General features: G+C 35.0%; 1 protein-coding gene across 1 annotated transcript in view; it reads right to left on the bottom strand.

Moving 5' to 3' along the window:
- The window catches only part of npc1 (Niemann-Pick disease, type C1), a 31,889-nt gene that overhangs the window by 16,016 nt on the left and 1,755 nt on the right, over positions 1-14,118 (bottom strand). Inside the window, 10 exon segments of the mRNA XM_051128949.1 lie at positions 837-937; positions 1,554-1,780; positions 2,178-2,545; positions 4,139-4,224; positions 6,277-6,401; positions 6,404-6,528; positions 6,756-6,923; positions 8,006-8,166; positions 8,402-8,508; positions 11,454-11,585. Of these exon segments, the coding sequence (XP_050984906.1) occupies positions 837-937; positions 1,554-1,780; positions 2,178-2,545; positions 4,139-4,224; positions 6,277-6,401; positions 6,404-6,528; positions 6,756-6,923; positions 8,006-8,166; positions 8,402-8,508; positions 11,454-11,585 (1,600 nt within the window).

Below are 14,118 nucleotides of genomic sequence, written 5' to 3'. Positions count from 1 at the left end.
AAAAATTCAGCTTTAAAATCACAGGAATAAATTACATTTTAAAATATATTCAAATAGAAAACAGTTATTTTACATAGTCAAAAAATTTCAACATTTTACTGTTTTTGCTGTACTCTATATAAAAAAAATGCAGGCTTAGGGAGAAGAACAGACTTTTTTGGGGAAAAAAAAAAACATTAAAAATCTTACTGTTCAAAAACCTTTGACTGGTACTGTATAAAGTTGCAATGGGGGAAAAAAAAAACATTTACAAAAGCTACAAGAAAGTGCATCTTTAATACTCTCATTAGCCTATCAAACATAATAGACATGATTTGTGCCAAATAATGACAAACAAAACAAACAAACAAAAAAAATTATACAAAGACAAGGAGAGAAAAAAAAAAAAAAAAACAGCATTCACTGGTAATATAGCCAATAATGGTCCTCCAAATAAATATTGCTAATAAAAGGGCTAGTAGAGCAGATTTGACTTGTTTTAAAGTGTTTTTAATTTTCCTTCAAACTATTTTTACAATACATGTTAGAAGTAGATATATTTATTTTACAAACTATAGTTTAAAACTTTGTGGTCAAGTTTGGGGTTATATCTGTTATATTTTGTTATATCTCACAGTGTTGTTTGTTTATTGTTTTGCTTTGTTTTCAGTATTTTTGATTAAAACAAACAAACAAACAAACAAAAAACCATCCCTGGTAAGTATAGCATACTTATTAAAAAAAAAACTTTTACAAAATCTTACCAACCCCCAATGTTTTGAAAGTTAGAGAATGTTACCAAAATGAGATCACAATGATGTATTTATTTCTTTGTATTTTATGTTTAAAATACTCACCCTCATAACCCCCAAGAGCAAGCCAGGGGAAAACTGGTCCTCCAAATGTACCCATGCAGGGGTCATGTAAGGTACTTGTGTCATCCAGTGCCATTGGAGAACTAGGACAAAAGCAAAAGATAAGAAACAATGAATAAAAAAAAAAAGACATTCAGTTTAATTTGTGTTTATTTACATTTAACAAATGCAATATGAATGATAATAGAGTGCAGAAGGGGAAGACATTTTTTTGTAGTCCAAAAACTGGAAACAAAGTAGCATTTTAAGCACTTTAAGTTCCGTAGTCCTGAAGTCAAAAGGTGTTTTGGATGTTTTTTGTTGTTGTTGTTGTTGTTTTTTTTGGTTAAAATCTTGAATTAAAAAGTTCAAGATATTTTTACATTTTATTCTACAATATAAACAAAAATATACATTGCTCATGTTATTTAAGTCTAAATTGTATTTAGGCTGTAAGATTTATAAAAAGTTGCATTCATTTGTGAATATCATCATGATGAAGAAAACATGTAAACTTTTGTTGGTCACAGAGATTATTTTTTGCAGGAAATTAGGGTGATGCTAATGTCCAGGTTGTATTAATCAACAACAACAACAACAACAACTACAACTACAACTACAATTACAACTACTACAATTACAATTACAATTACAACTACAACTACAACTACAACTACAACTACAACTACAACTACAACTACAACTACAACTACAACTTACCTGACACAATACAGAAAATGAGTGTGGTAGTCAAAGTAGACAAGGAACTCATCAGAAACTTCATGATTCAGGACTTCATGGCTGTTCTGGAAGTAGTTCAACACACTTAAAATGGTACAATTGTCATTGTAAGGAGCCAGTGGAGAAATACAGATGTCTTTAAAAGTCACTGTCTCTCCCTTATATTCAGCTGATAGGTTTGTAATTTCTGTCTGGAGATCCAACACCTATATGAACAACAAAAAAAAAAAAAAAAAAAAAAAAAAAAAAAAAAAAAAAAAAAAAAAAGTTGAGTATGGTGCATGGAGACTTGACTGAATGATTAAAACAATTAAAAATATTATCAACTGTGACTTCATTTCAACTTAAATGCTTGCAAAAAAAAAGACAGTAAAAACCTTTTATACTGTTTTTAAAAGTATTTGGACAATTAAAAAGTTTGAATGTCACTGATAGATTTTAATATATCAAATCAGAAGACATCAAACAAAGGTTATTAGATGATCTGGAATACTTAATTCTGACTGGTTAAGTGGTCAGATATTTTCATAATGTTCCCTGTCTGCAACAGAACTGTATGCTATCCCTTAAATAGTGCTACTTGTGCGGTTCATGTTGACTTGCCTGATGGAGGAGTGATATGTTCAGGATGGAGGAGAAGGGGATGATTTGTGAAGTGATGGTTGAAAAATTGAATGACGCATTCACTGGGGTGGTGATGATGAGCTGCTCAGTGCGGAAAAACGGTCCAAAGTGCTGGTCAAAATAGTCCTTCTCCTGCCTGGCCCTGCTGCTGGGAGATGACCAGAGCTCCACCGGGTTGGTTGTGATGCGCATGTAGGTCAGTCCGGCTGAGCAGATTGACACTAGCACCACGCTGGTCAGGATCACAGTTAAGGGGTGACGCACACACAGGGAGCCCCAGCTGCTGAAGAGAACGCGGAGACAGTTCTCAAAACGTTCGCCCAATGTCTCACAGCACGTAGCATCACCTAAGAAATAAGGATGATATTTAGTGAGGACTCTGTGGAAAAGTGATCATTGTCGAATGTGTGAATTTCAGCACCACCATTTATTAAATTATTAGATAATTATTCATTTTAAACAAAAAATTTACAGGGCATTGTTTTAAAATTCTAATTCAAGACTTTAAAACCTGTACAAATACAATTGTACAATACAAACGGGCCAGTTTTACTAAAGAGGGCAAATTAGCACACTAGCAGCCAATGGAAGCGTGGAAATTTCTGCAGGTGATTTACTAACAATGTGCAAATTAAAGAACACAGATGCAACATGTAATTTACATATCGACCAAGGCAATATACCAAGCACAGCGCAAATGAGTGTAGTCGCAAATAAAGAATAAAGAAATGAAGCCACAGTACACTGAAAAGAACCACAGGCCAAAAAAACGTTTTGCGTGACTCCTAGTTGAGGGTTTTAAGTAGTCTATCATTTCCTAAAGCAAATTAAAAATAACATGTCTTGGTAAATGATATATTTGAATAAGGTGTTCTTCTGGCATTCCAAATAAATTAATACATGTGGAAAAAAAAAAAAACTCTCCCTTCTTCCATGTGCTCTCTGTTCTCTGCGGTGCCTCCTAGCAACAACAATTGCAGCCATTTCAAGAGCAAAATAGTTTAAGACATGTTTTTTTGGGCGTTAAATAATAAGTAGTCAGGACTTTGACAAGCACAAACATTAGTAAAACGAATTGCGTGATTAATTTGAATACTCTCCACCCATAAATTTTGCGTCCGAAAGGAAAACTCCTACAAATGCACATTCAACAATGTCAAGCACAAAAATAATTGTGTCCATGCCTTTTCAGCACTAATTCTTCACTCTGGGACTTTAGTAAAACCTGAAATACAATTTTAACGCTAAAACCAGTTTGCGCTAACGCAAAGCATAGTTAATGAAATTGCTTTATGCAATTATATAATATATCAAAATAAATAAATAAAACTAATTAAATTAATTAAATAATGTATATTAAATAAATATAAAAAAGGCAATTGTGCAAACAGATTATTGTGGAGTAATTGTAAAAGTAATAGTAAGAGCTTACACTGAATTAAATGCCAGATACAATTTATTAAGGAATAACCCAAATTCCAATAATAACAAAAGACAATGCATAAAATAGGACTTTTAATTATAAACGACCTCAAGATACACAAGGACTCTTATTTTAAAATTTCTGTGTGTCAAGTGTCCCTGCTGCTCATTCTGAAAAATTAGGGTAATAAAATGCACTTTTACAATCAGGCATATCAAAGTCCAAACATAATAACAAACATTTTCATATAATTCAACAGTATATCTGGAACCATCTCCAAACTTAAAACCTTTTTTGACAATTAAGACTTTTGTTATAACATTTGGCATATTTAAGACATTTTAAAACTTTAAATTTGATAATACTGAATTTAAGACATTTTGAGATTTTTCGAACACCAACAAGAACCATGATTTGAAGAACACCCATGCTCTCATCTGCTACCAATATAATTAAAGAGTGTTTAAAAACACACACACATTATGGGAGGGGGTAAAAAAAAAAAAAAAGTACTTACCGACAAAATTTGTGCCATCTGAGTTTAGGGAGAGGGGCTGGTTGCTATCAAGAATTGGGCCATATTCAGATGTGACCATCCTCCTCCTGTAGTGAGATTAAAAACACATACATACATACATACATACATACATATTAGTTGTATATATAGAGTTGAGGTCAAAAGTTTACATCCCCCTTTCAGAATCATTAAAATGTGAATTATTTTACCAAAATAATAGGAATGTTATTGTATTAGTACTGACCTGAATAATACATTTTGAAATAAGACAGTTTAACTGTTCAGGACAAACAAGGGACTCATGAAGAACTATCACTAAACCAAAAAAAAACAGCTGTGGATCATTTAGGTAACAACATAGTATTAAGAATCAAGGGGATTCATTTATAAATTCAGCTAATATTTTCTCCTGTGGACTATATGTAAACATCTTTTATATGAAATATCTTATTCAGGCCAGTACTAAATAAACAACAACATTCATTTTGTATGATCCTTCTTATTTTGGTAAAATAATTAACATTTTTAATGATTCTGAAAGGGGGATATAAACTTTTCATCTCAACTGTATTGTTGCTAACACTTTAGTATGGGCAGTCCCTCCAGGATTTTGCAATCCAAATGTCTGATTTTGTGGTGGTAATTTCCAAATATTTGTGTAAAATTTGCAATGTTTTTTTAATAATTACGGTAGCACATTTACCAGATTGTATCACGTTAGATTCACAATGGTCTTACATGACACAAAGAACAAACTAAATGTATGATGTTTGTTTATTTTGCTAAGAAACAAATGACAACAGGACAAATAAGTACAATATAAATGTAGATAAATTATTTTTGCTGCTGCTGCTGCTACTGTTGTTTCATGAATTTTAAGAAACTACAGTAGGGTTACAGCAGGGGTTTCCAACCTTTTTAACACCACGGACCGGTTACAGTTCGAAAATATTCTCGCGGATTGGGGGGATTATAAGCCTGAAATTAAAATTATTAAGACTATTAGATAGTTACCGTTATTAGCTTATTCTGAAGTAGATTTGTCTCTAAGAGAATATGCACCATGAATGCAGCGTTAAAAATTTTTTTTTTTTTTTTACTTTCAGCACAGTGAATTGAAGTAAAGACTGAAGTTAAGACGTTCACCAGCATAACTATTGCGCATAGTTTGATATCCATTGGATCACCTTCATGGTTTAAAACAGAAACACTTCCAATATTGCGACGTAAATGCAAACCTCCATGCGTATGTATCTTAAACGCAGGGAGACGTGAAAGAGGAATCAACTTGGTATGCCGCGCTGTCTGAAACACATCTCTGTGCTTGTGCACGCTTCGGGCGTATGCAAGAACAGCTTATAAGTAACAAATAAATTTCTGTTTTGTTTCTTCTTCTTGTGGTTTTAAATAGCTAGAACGTGTAAATTGGCAAATTAATCTGCTAATCACATGCTGAACGGTGGGGTCTTGACCTGGTCTGTACGTATGATGGATCGACTGCCCTAATAGGCTATATGATAGATCAGAGCCAATGCTTCAGGGAAATTGCTTTGCTGGTCCAAAGGCAGACGAAAAGTTGTGTTCACTGTTTCACACACATCAATCACATGCGCAGATCTGTATCTTGAAAATAATACATTACAGTTTCATTCACATTTGGTATATTTCAGTTAATACTTATAATTCAGTGTTTTTTTTTGTAAGACCTTAATTTTTGCTATTATTTTGCAGTGAAATGGCAAATGATGTAGGATCACAAAAAAATGCGACATGTTGCTGATTTCGCGTTGGATTCAGTGATCGCGAAATCGCGAAAAACTGGAGGATTTGTATAGGGAACAATTCTCACCAGTAAAACTAGCCTATTAGCATGCCTATTTATAACATATTGCCTATTTATTAGTACTTATAAAGCACATTTACTATATATAATATATATATATATAAATATATATATATATATATATATATATATATATATAAATATCTACAACAGCTTGTGCATGGAAAAATACATTATGCAATTTACTGTGCAAATAAACCCATTCTGCAATGTCACATAATGATTCAAGGAACTTTCTCTCACAATTCTCTAATTTGACTAATTTGAATGGTTAGTGCATGTTTACGTCAGTTACCTGTAACACCATGCCGCTAGCACGACTCCAAAGAAGACGATAAGGAAGCCTACATAAGAACACCACATGATGACGGTCATGGCGTCCTGGCCGAGGATGGTCCAGGGTGGAAGGATTGGGGGGGGGCCACGGGTGTGGGGCCACACGCTCCAGTGCAGTCCTGACACGAGCAGGGCCCTGACCCATCTTCCAGAGACTGTGTACAGTTAAACGTCACGTTGTTCATTGGAGTCATGCCTGCGGTGGGTACATCTGCGAAGACCAAATATTTTAAGACCCATATCACATACTCGCAGCACTGAAATCAAATGTCAAAAATCTTTATATGCTGTCGTGTACACTAAGCAGATTTTTGGGACACATTATGAGAGTATGAAAGCAAAAAAAATGAGTGGATTACAAGAAACAATTTTTTTTTTAAGTTTTATGAGCTCAAACTCAGTAAAGTGTCTCGTGATTCTAAAAGTGTGTGTGCATACCTGAGAATTGCGGGTCAATCGCGAAGGGGACTTGGCCATTGTGGATATCGAACAAGTACTGGATCCAGTTGTTGGGAGTGCACTCACTAGCGTCTCTCCCACATAACAGACTGAGGGCTTTGATATTGGTGGAGGGGGCTTGAACATCCTTGCAGGCATTATACATGGCTGCAGAAAGACATAAAAGAAATGACTGTTACTTTTGCTACAGTATTTTAATACAACAGTTAATTACAGTCCTCTAATTTGATTAGCTTTAGAATAAGGTAGAAGCAATATAAGAGTACTGGGACACTTGTATCACTTCACTTGTCTGGGTTCATGGTGTTCCAGACCAGTATATGCAAACACTGCAGAGCAAATGCAGAGTTAAGTATTTTTGCCTGAGGTAAGGGAAAAGCTTATGAAAGCCAAAGCTTTGGTGCTGCAATGAGGTTTCTTTCATAAGCAAGCAGGAACAGAAAACCAAAGTAAAAAAACTGAATGCTTTGAAGTGGAAACGAGTGCTGATATAACCCGTTTTTAAAACTGGTTAAATCAGAACAATACAAAATAAATAAATAAACAAATAAATAAATAAATAAATAACAACAACAAAAATAACTACCACCGATATATTATATATACCTAAATACAAGTCTATCAATACAAAAAAAATAAAAATAAAATAATAATAAAAATAGCTGTGTCCACAATAAGTTAGTAATTAATCAATAACATATTATAATAAATTCTGCCTGGAGTAAGGAAAAAGTTTATGAAAGTCAAAGCATTGGTGCTGGAATGAGGTTTCTTTCATCAGCAAGCAGGAACTGAAAACCAAAGTGAAAACAGCATGCTTTGAAGTGGAAACAAGTCTTTTAAAACTGGACAAATCAGAACAATAAAAATAAATAAATAAATAATAATATATATATAAAAACACAAGCCTATCAATATTAACTAACAAACTTACTAACTAACTAACAATAATAATAATAATAATAATAATAATAATAATAATAATATTAATAATAAAATAGTTGTGTCCACAATAAGTTAGTAATTCATCAGTACCATATAATAATAAATTATACATACTATTATTAGTAGTAAAATTAGGGGATATTATTACAAATATTAGGGTTAATAAATCCCTATTACCAAGAAATATTTCAAATCAATGCATTTCTTAAATCAATGATGTTCTGAATTAAGTATCTTAAGAATCAGTAATCTTGTGATCTTTCCCTCTAACCACTGTTCCTCACCATTGGCAAAGGTCTGGGTGATATAGTACGACACCTCATCCACATTACTTTCGGTTTTGTTAAATTCAGTGAACTTTGTGGAATTGACGAAATCACTCTGTCTGGGACTGCAGGTAAGCTCGCAAAACAGGGTCATGAAGTTGAAGAAACATGCTGGACACCTGACACACAAAAACAGAAACAACTTAGAGCTTTTATGAAGTGCATATCATATTACTGCCATAAACCAGGCAATGCTTCCAATGTAAGCTGTGTCAGACAAGTACATGTTATTTGGTTTCAACTGAAAACGTGACATGGATTAATAAATAACCTGCTAGAGTCTCAATAATGGGTCAAGGTCCTTATGCCACACAACTATCTATATGTATCTTTATAGATGCATATCAGTCATACCTGGATAGGTACTGAAGGGGGAGCTGAATATTGTTTTTCAACGTCCTGAGCTGTTGAGTGTCACAGCAAACTTCATTGTCCCCATAAACCAGTCCTGGGCATAGCTCCTGCAAACAGTGTGAGAGGTCACACAAATTTTTGAAAATTACCTTTCATGCAAGTAAATGAAATGGTCTTGCAAAGTTTTAAATCTGAAAGTGCACTGTGTATAAAGTTATTGTCTCTCAAAAGAAAAGTCGACTCTGAATCATTGAAATGAGTTGGGTTAAAACGAATCTCAACGTCAACATGAAACATTAGTATACTGCCTGCCCACTTGTTGCACATGCAGACTCTGGAAAACTTGACCCAGTGTCCAGTTAGGGTATGTCGGAAAACTCCTATTTTCTCCTCCAACTTCAAAATCATCCTACATCGCTACAGAAGTACTGACCCAGTGTTTACAAAGTGAATGTGCAAGGAGGGTCAAACACCCTTTACAAAAAAAAAGGTAAAACAGCGATGTTTCGAACCAGACTGCACAGAGTACGGATGTGCATCGCAGAGCTAGACAAGACTAGGGCTGTGCGATATGGACAAAAGAAACCTATCATGATTTTCTTGAACAATATTGCGATTTTGATTTTAATCACGATTTTGACACACACAGACATGTTTTACAGTGTGAATATGAAACATTTTTCCAAAGGAAAACAATTAGATCTTTATCAAAGACCTGTAACATGTCTCTAAAACAGACATAAAGCAAAAAAAAAAAAAAATCACCTAGTAAAGGTGTAACAAAATGTCTCTAGAACAGACCTATGGCAAAAAGTAAATGTGTGTGTGTGTGTGTGTATGTGCGTGCATGTGTGCGTTTGTGTGTGTGTGTGAGAGAGACAGATTTTCTCCCGTGTGATCATCGGGAAAATATGCCGTTTGCAGGCATCGGCTTTTGATTTCAAACTCATCATTAATAAAGTGCACCGTCAAACTCAAGTAAGGCTCTGATGTTCTGCTTGACCACATATCTGAAGTAGTTGCGTAGTATTTCACGTCTTTTAACTCCAGCTCGACACTGGCTTTGCGTTTGGAATACATTTCAGGGATGGCGACTCTTGAAAAATAACGTCGCGATGGCAGTTGGTATCTCTTATCAAGAGTCTGTATCATTTTTTGGAAGCCGGCTTTACTGACGACATTTGCTGGCATTATATCTTTGCACAAATGATATCTGACGGCGTCGGTAATTTGTTTGTGCCTTTTTGAACTTTTTTAATTTGGTGTGCAGCTCGCAAATGCCTGCAATATTGATTTTTGATCACCTGGTTCCGAACGTGTTTGGGGTGTACTTTTCTCCGTGTCCACGGATTTTTTGCCATGCATAAGTCATAGACCTCTTTGTGACGATGCCTCAGGTGTTGAAATAGGTTTGTTGTGTTACCCTGTTTCGCCGCAACAACAAACTGACAGGTCTTACAAATTACCTGGCTCTGTGATACATCATCTTTCCTGTATCCAAAGTCATCCCACACCACAGATGTTGACTTTTTTTTGGGCACCAAGTCCTCCTGTGCTGAACTCATCATCCCTGTCTCTGCAGCCTATTTGTCGTTAAGCTCAGTCTCCTGTTCTCGCGCTCTGTTTAGGCGCGCTGCGTTGTGATTGGTTCAAATAGCATACTGCGGGAAAAGTCGGGAGCGTGTTGAAAAATGAAAGCGTGCAAAAAATCGTGCTGTAAGGCGATTTAGAAATCGCGCATATTCACATCGCGATTTCGATACGATTTCAAACGCACAGCCCTAGACAAGACAAGCTTTTGCAGTTAAACAGTGTATAAATACTACTTTTTTTTAAGAAAATTACTGACCGTTTGGCTAGATAAGACCCTTATTCTCGGCTGGGAGCCCTTTGAAGCTGCACTGAAACTACATTTTTACCTTCAATCCATTGAGCACCATTGAAGTCCACTATATGGAGAAAAATCCTGGAATGTTTTCCTCAAAAAAAAAAAAACATAATTTCTTTGCGACTGAAGAAAAACATGAATGTCTTGGATGACATGGGGGTGAGTAAATGATCAGGAAATGTTTATTCTGAAAGTGGCATAATCCTTTAAAAATTGTTGTTCTCATGTACTCTGTAGCATGCAAAATACATATTTAGTTGTGCGTGTTGTGTTTGGTCCGCACAGCTTGTAGGTCTCTGGCTAAAAGGCTAACAGCAGTATCTGTTCGCTCACAATTGTCTAGAAATGTGTCAATGAATAGTAAATGTTCGTCGTTGTTATTACTTGGAGTTCTGATAAAGAATAGAGCAATATGCTGGTGTACAAACTGCAGTGCTTTATCAATACATTTCTGCGTTGGGCTAACGCATATACCATGGCTGTTTGGGTGTTTAATGTAATGGTAATGGGCATTCCGTTTTGGACCTCGCTGCATGCAGTAGACCAATCATTGCAGACTGGGCCATCGGGCCAATCACCGCAGATTAGTGTCACACAAAGGAGGAGTCTGGAAAAATGAATCGTTGAGCGAACCGTTTTGGAGTCATTAAGCAAACAAGGCAAAAATAAATCCATAAGACAATGAAAGTGTTTTTGACCTTGCATGCATGTCAAAACCAAAATATGAACCGATATATAATCCATAATAGGGGCTAAACTCTAAAATCCAATTTTCATTGTATATGCATGTAAGGGGAAGTAACACGACCACTGTTACGCACTGTACTCTATAAGGCTTTATGGGTTCCTAAGATTTGAAGTACAGGAAATGCAAAGCGTGACGATCACCCGTGACTGAACAGTGTCTGCTCATATTGAATTCTTCAACTGCTGATTCACATCTCTTACTGCCTGGAGTATTTGTCACTGTGAGGTTTGACATGTGCGATAACAGAAAGAATCCCTTGTTCAAAGGTCAAAGCGTACTAATGTTAAAGGGTTTTTTTTTGAAAGGCTTGGAACAACATCAGGGTGAGTCAGTAATGACAGAATTCATTTAAACGGAAATCTCTTATCGAAACACTACCAGCAGACTAGTGGTTCTAAAAGGGTATGTTCTCTTACCTGTAGCAGGCCCTGTCCTTCTTCATCAACTAAAGGTATAGGTGGGCCTGTATAATTGCAGTTTAACTTCTTCTCTTGAACAGCAGTGGAATTACCACATTCACCATACCAGATACAGTGCTGGCCATGCACCTGAGTGGACATGAAAAAAAAACATTGGGAAGAATTATTCACAAAGTGAGCACAACAGCAGTCTATATGGGGAAACTATGGATCATTTTCCATTGCTTTGGCACAGAATGACTACATCTTTCAAACTACATGAATTTTGTCTTCACACTGAGACATAACACTATCAAAACTTTTTTTCAAAACTGTCAAACATTTTAAAAGTTTAAAACTTGGCAATATAATGTATTGAAATATATACCAAAATTTAACAAAATGAAACACTCGAAAACAATTACATTGCATTATCAATAGAGTACGACTTAATTTTGCACTGTAATGTAAATATGGACCACGTAACATATAGAGCAGTAAGTTCCAAACAGCAGAAAGCAGAAAGTAAAGAAATTTTATAAATGATAACACGGTATAATGCTACCTGTTATTAATGTTAAAGTCACTGTTTTAAATTGTTTTAAAGTGTAAATAGTTTGGAAAAAGTGAGCGAAGTTATTTAAAAAAAAAATGGTGTTCTTACTATTGTATTTAAAAAAAAAAAAAACTGTAATCTTTCAGATCACAATCTTCTCTCAGCTCTGAACATCTGTTCGGCAAGATATAGGTTTAAAAATGAAATGTTCCTCAAAATCAGGTTCCTTCTCTTTTTCAGTTTCATTTATGGGGGTTACTTCCAAGACAACGGACTATGTTGTCCTCCACAAAACATTACACTTAATTTCCTGGAGAAATAAAAATGCCTCAAAACACGTTGTGACAAGTTACGACGTCACTTATCCAGAATGCGTTTCATGCGAAACCAGAGAAGTGTACATTCCTCAGCCATTTCATCACTTTTGCAGTCATGTGACCTGAATTCACAGACACATGTGCTGCATTCAGAAGAACCCTGTCTCCCAATTCGATGCAATCAAATTCAACTATGATGTACTGTGTTTAAGATCAACAGCAGTTTGATTTTTTTAAATGGTAAACAAAGCGTAAATGCGTACAAAGTGTTACAAAGGTCAAGGATCTGCATTTAGGTTGAGTAACTGTCAAGCTTTTGTTGTGCTGAACAGTCTTCACTCATCCGGAAACAAAAGAGCGTGACTGTGCATGTGACTGAGGGCTGTGCCATCTCTTACACAGGAAACTTTGGGACAGCCAAGTCATCATTTTTACAATTCCCTTTTCCCGTTCGGTTTGTTGTGCTCGAAAACAAGGGCAAAGTTATGACTCATTTATTGACAAGAAAACTATGAGTAGGCTGGACCTGATAAATGCCCTGAACAATGCCCTGATCATCCATATTAGAAATCCCTTACAATACAAAGGGTAACACTTTATTTACCAGTTGTTTATTAGCATGCATATTACTGTCATATTGGCTGTTTATTAGCACTTATAAAGTACATGTTACTGCCTTATCCTGCATGACCATATTTTAGATCCCTTAATCCTACCTAATACCTAAACTTAACAACTACCTTACTAACTATTAATAAACAGCAAATTAGGAGTTAACTCATGCAAAAGTCATAGTAAATAGTTAATAGGGACAATTGGGCCTTAAATTAAAGGGTGACTAAACAAAGATCTCTGAAAACCTGCAACACCACATACAACTCAAATAATATTTGATTTTACCTCTGTACTAGAAACCTGATCATACTATTAGAGCAACTGCCTGGGAATAAAGACTGAAACAGGAAACATAGGAAACATAACAGAGTGAACCTACCCTCCTCGTTGTCATTAGTCATCCCTTACATAAAAAGTGCCACTGTTGGATTAGTCAGTTCCTAACATCTTTAATTCAGGTCACTGCTAAATTTCATGTACTTTACTTGTCTAACCACTAATAACAAACTGATATATCGGTCAGGATGATTAGTTAAATAATCAAAAAAAAAAAAAAAAAAAAAAAAAAAAAAAAAGTATGGCTGATTTTGAGGTGCTCTGAAATCTATAAGAACTTCTTGATAACATATGTATTCCATTTTCAAATATTTTCAGCTAACAGTGTTAAGAAGTAACACAAATTGGCTATTAATATATATTCATATTATAGCATTATTTTTTATTTATTTTTAAAACAATTTTCAATAAGTGAATGAATGCTGAATGTGAATCTAATGGTTCTGACGATTTAACAGATGAAAAATATACAGTCTTGTAGCAGAGACCAGTGCATTTGAGTCAAAGACAAAAACAAGTCCACATGCCATATTTTCACAGTCTTGTCAAACATAGGAGCACGCAAACTGGTATCGACTGAAGCATGAGGTGAAAATCAGTTTGAAACTATGCTGTTGTCTTAATTTGTTCAATAATTCAAGCTAGGCTTCTCAACATTTGTGACCCTGAAGTACAAAACCAGTCATAAGGGTCAATTTAATGAAATTAAGATGTACATCATCTGTACGTCTGAAAGGTGAATAAATAAGCTTTCCATTGATGTATGGTTTGTTACGATCTGGAATCTGAGAAAATCGCCTTTAAGTTGTCCAAAGTTGTCCCTTAGCAATGCATATTACTAATCACAAATTAAGTTTTG

Source organism: Labeo rohita, chromosome 2 (assembly GCF_022985175.1).
Source record: "Labeo rohita strain BAU-BD-2019 chromosome 2, IGBB_LRoh.1.0, whole genome shotgun sequence".
Taxonomy (NCBI): domain Eukaryota; kingdom Metazoa; phylum Chordata; class Actinopteri; order Cypriniformes; family Cyprinidae; genus Labeo; species Labeo rohita.
This window is presented reverse-complemented; position numbering and strand designations above follow the sequence as displayed.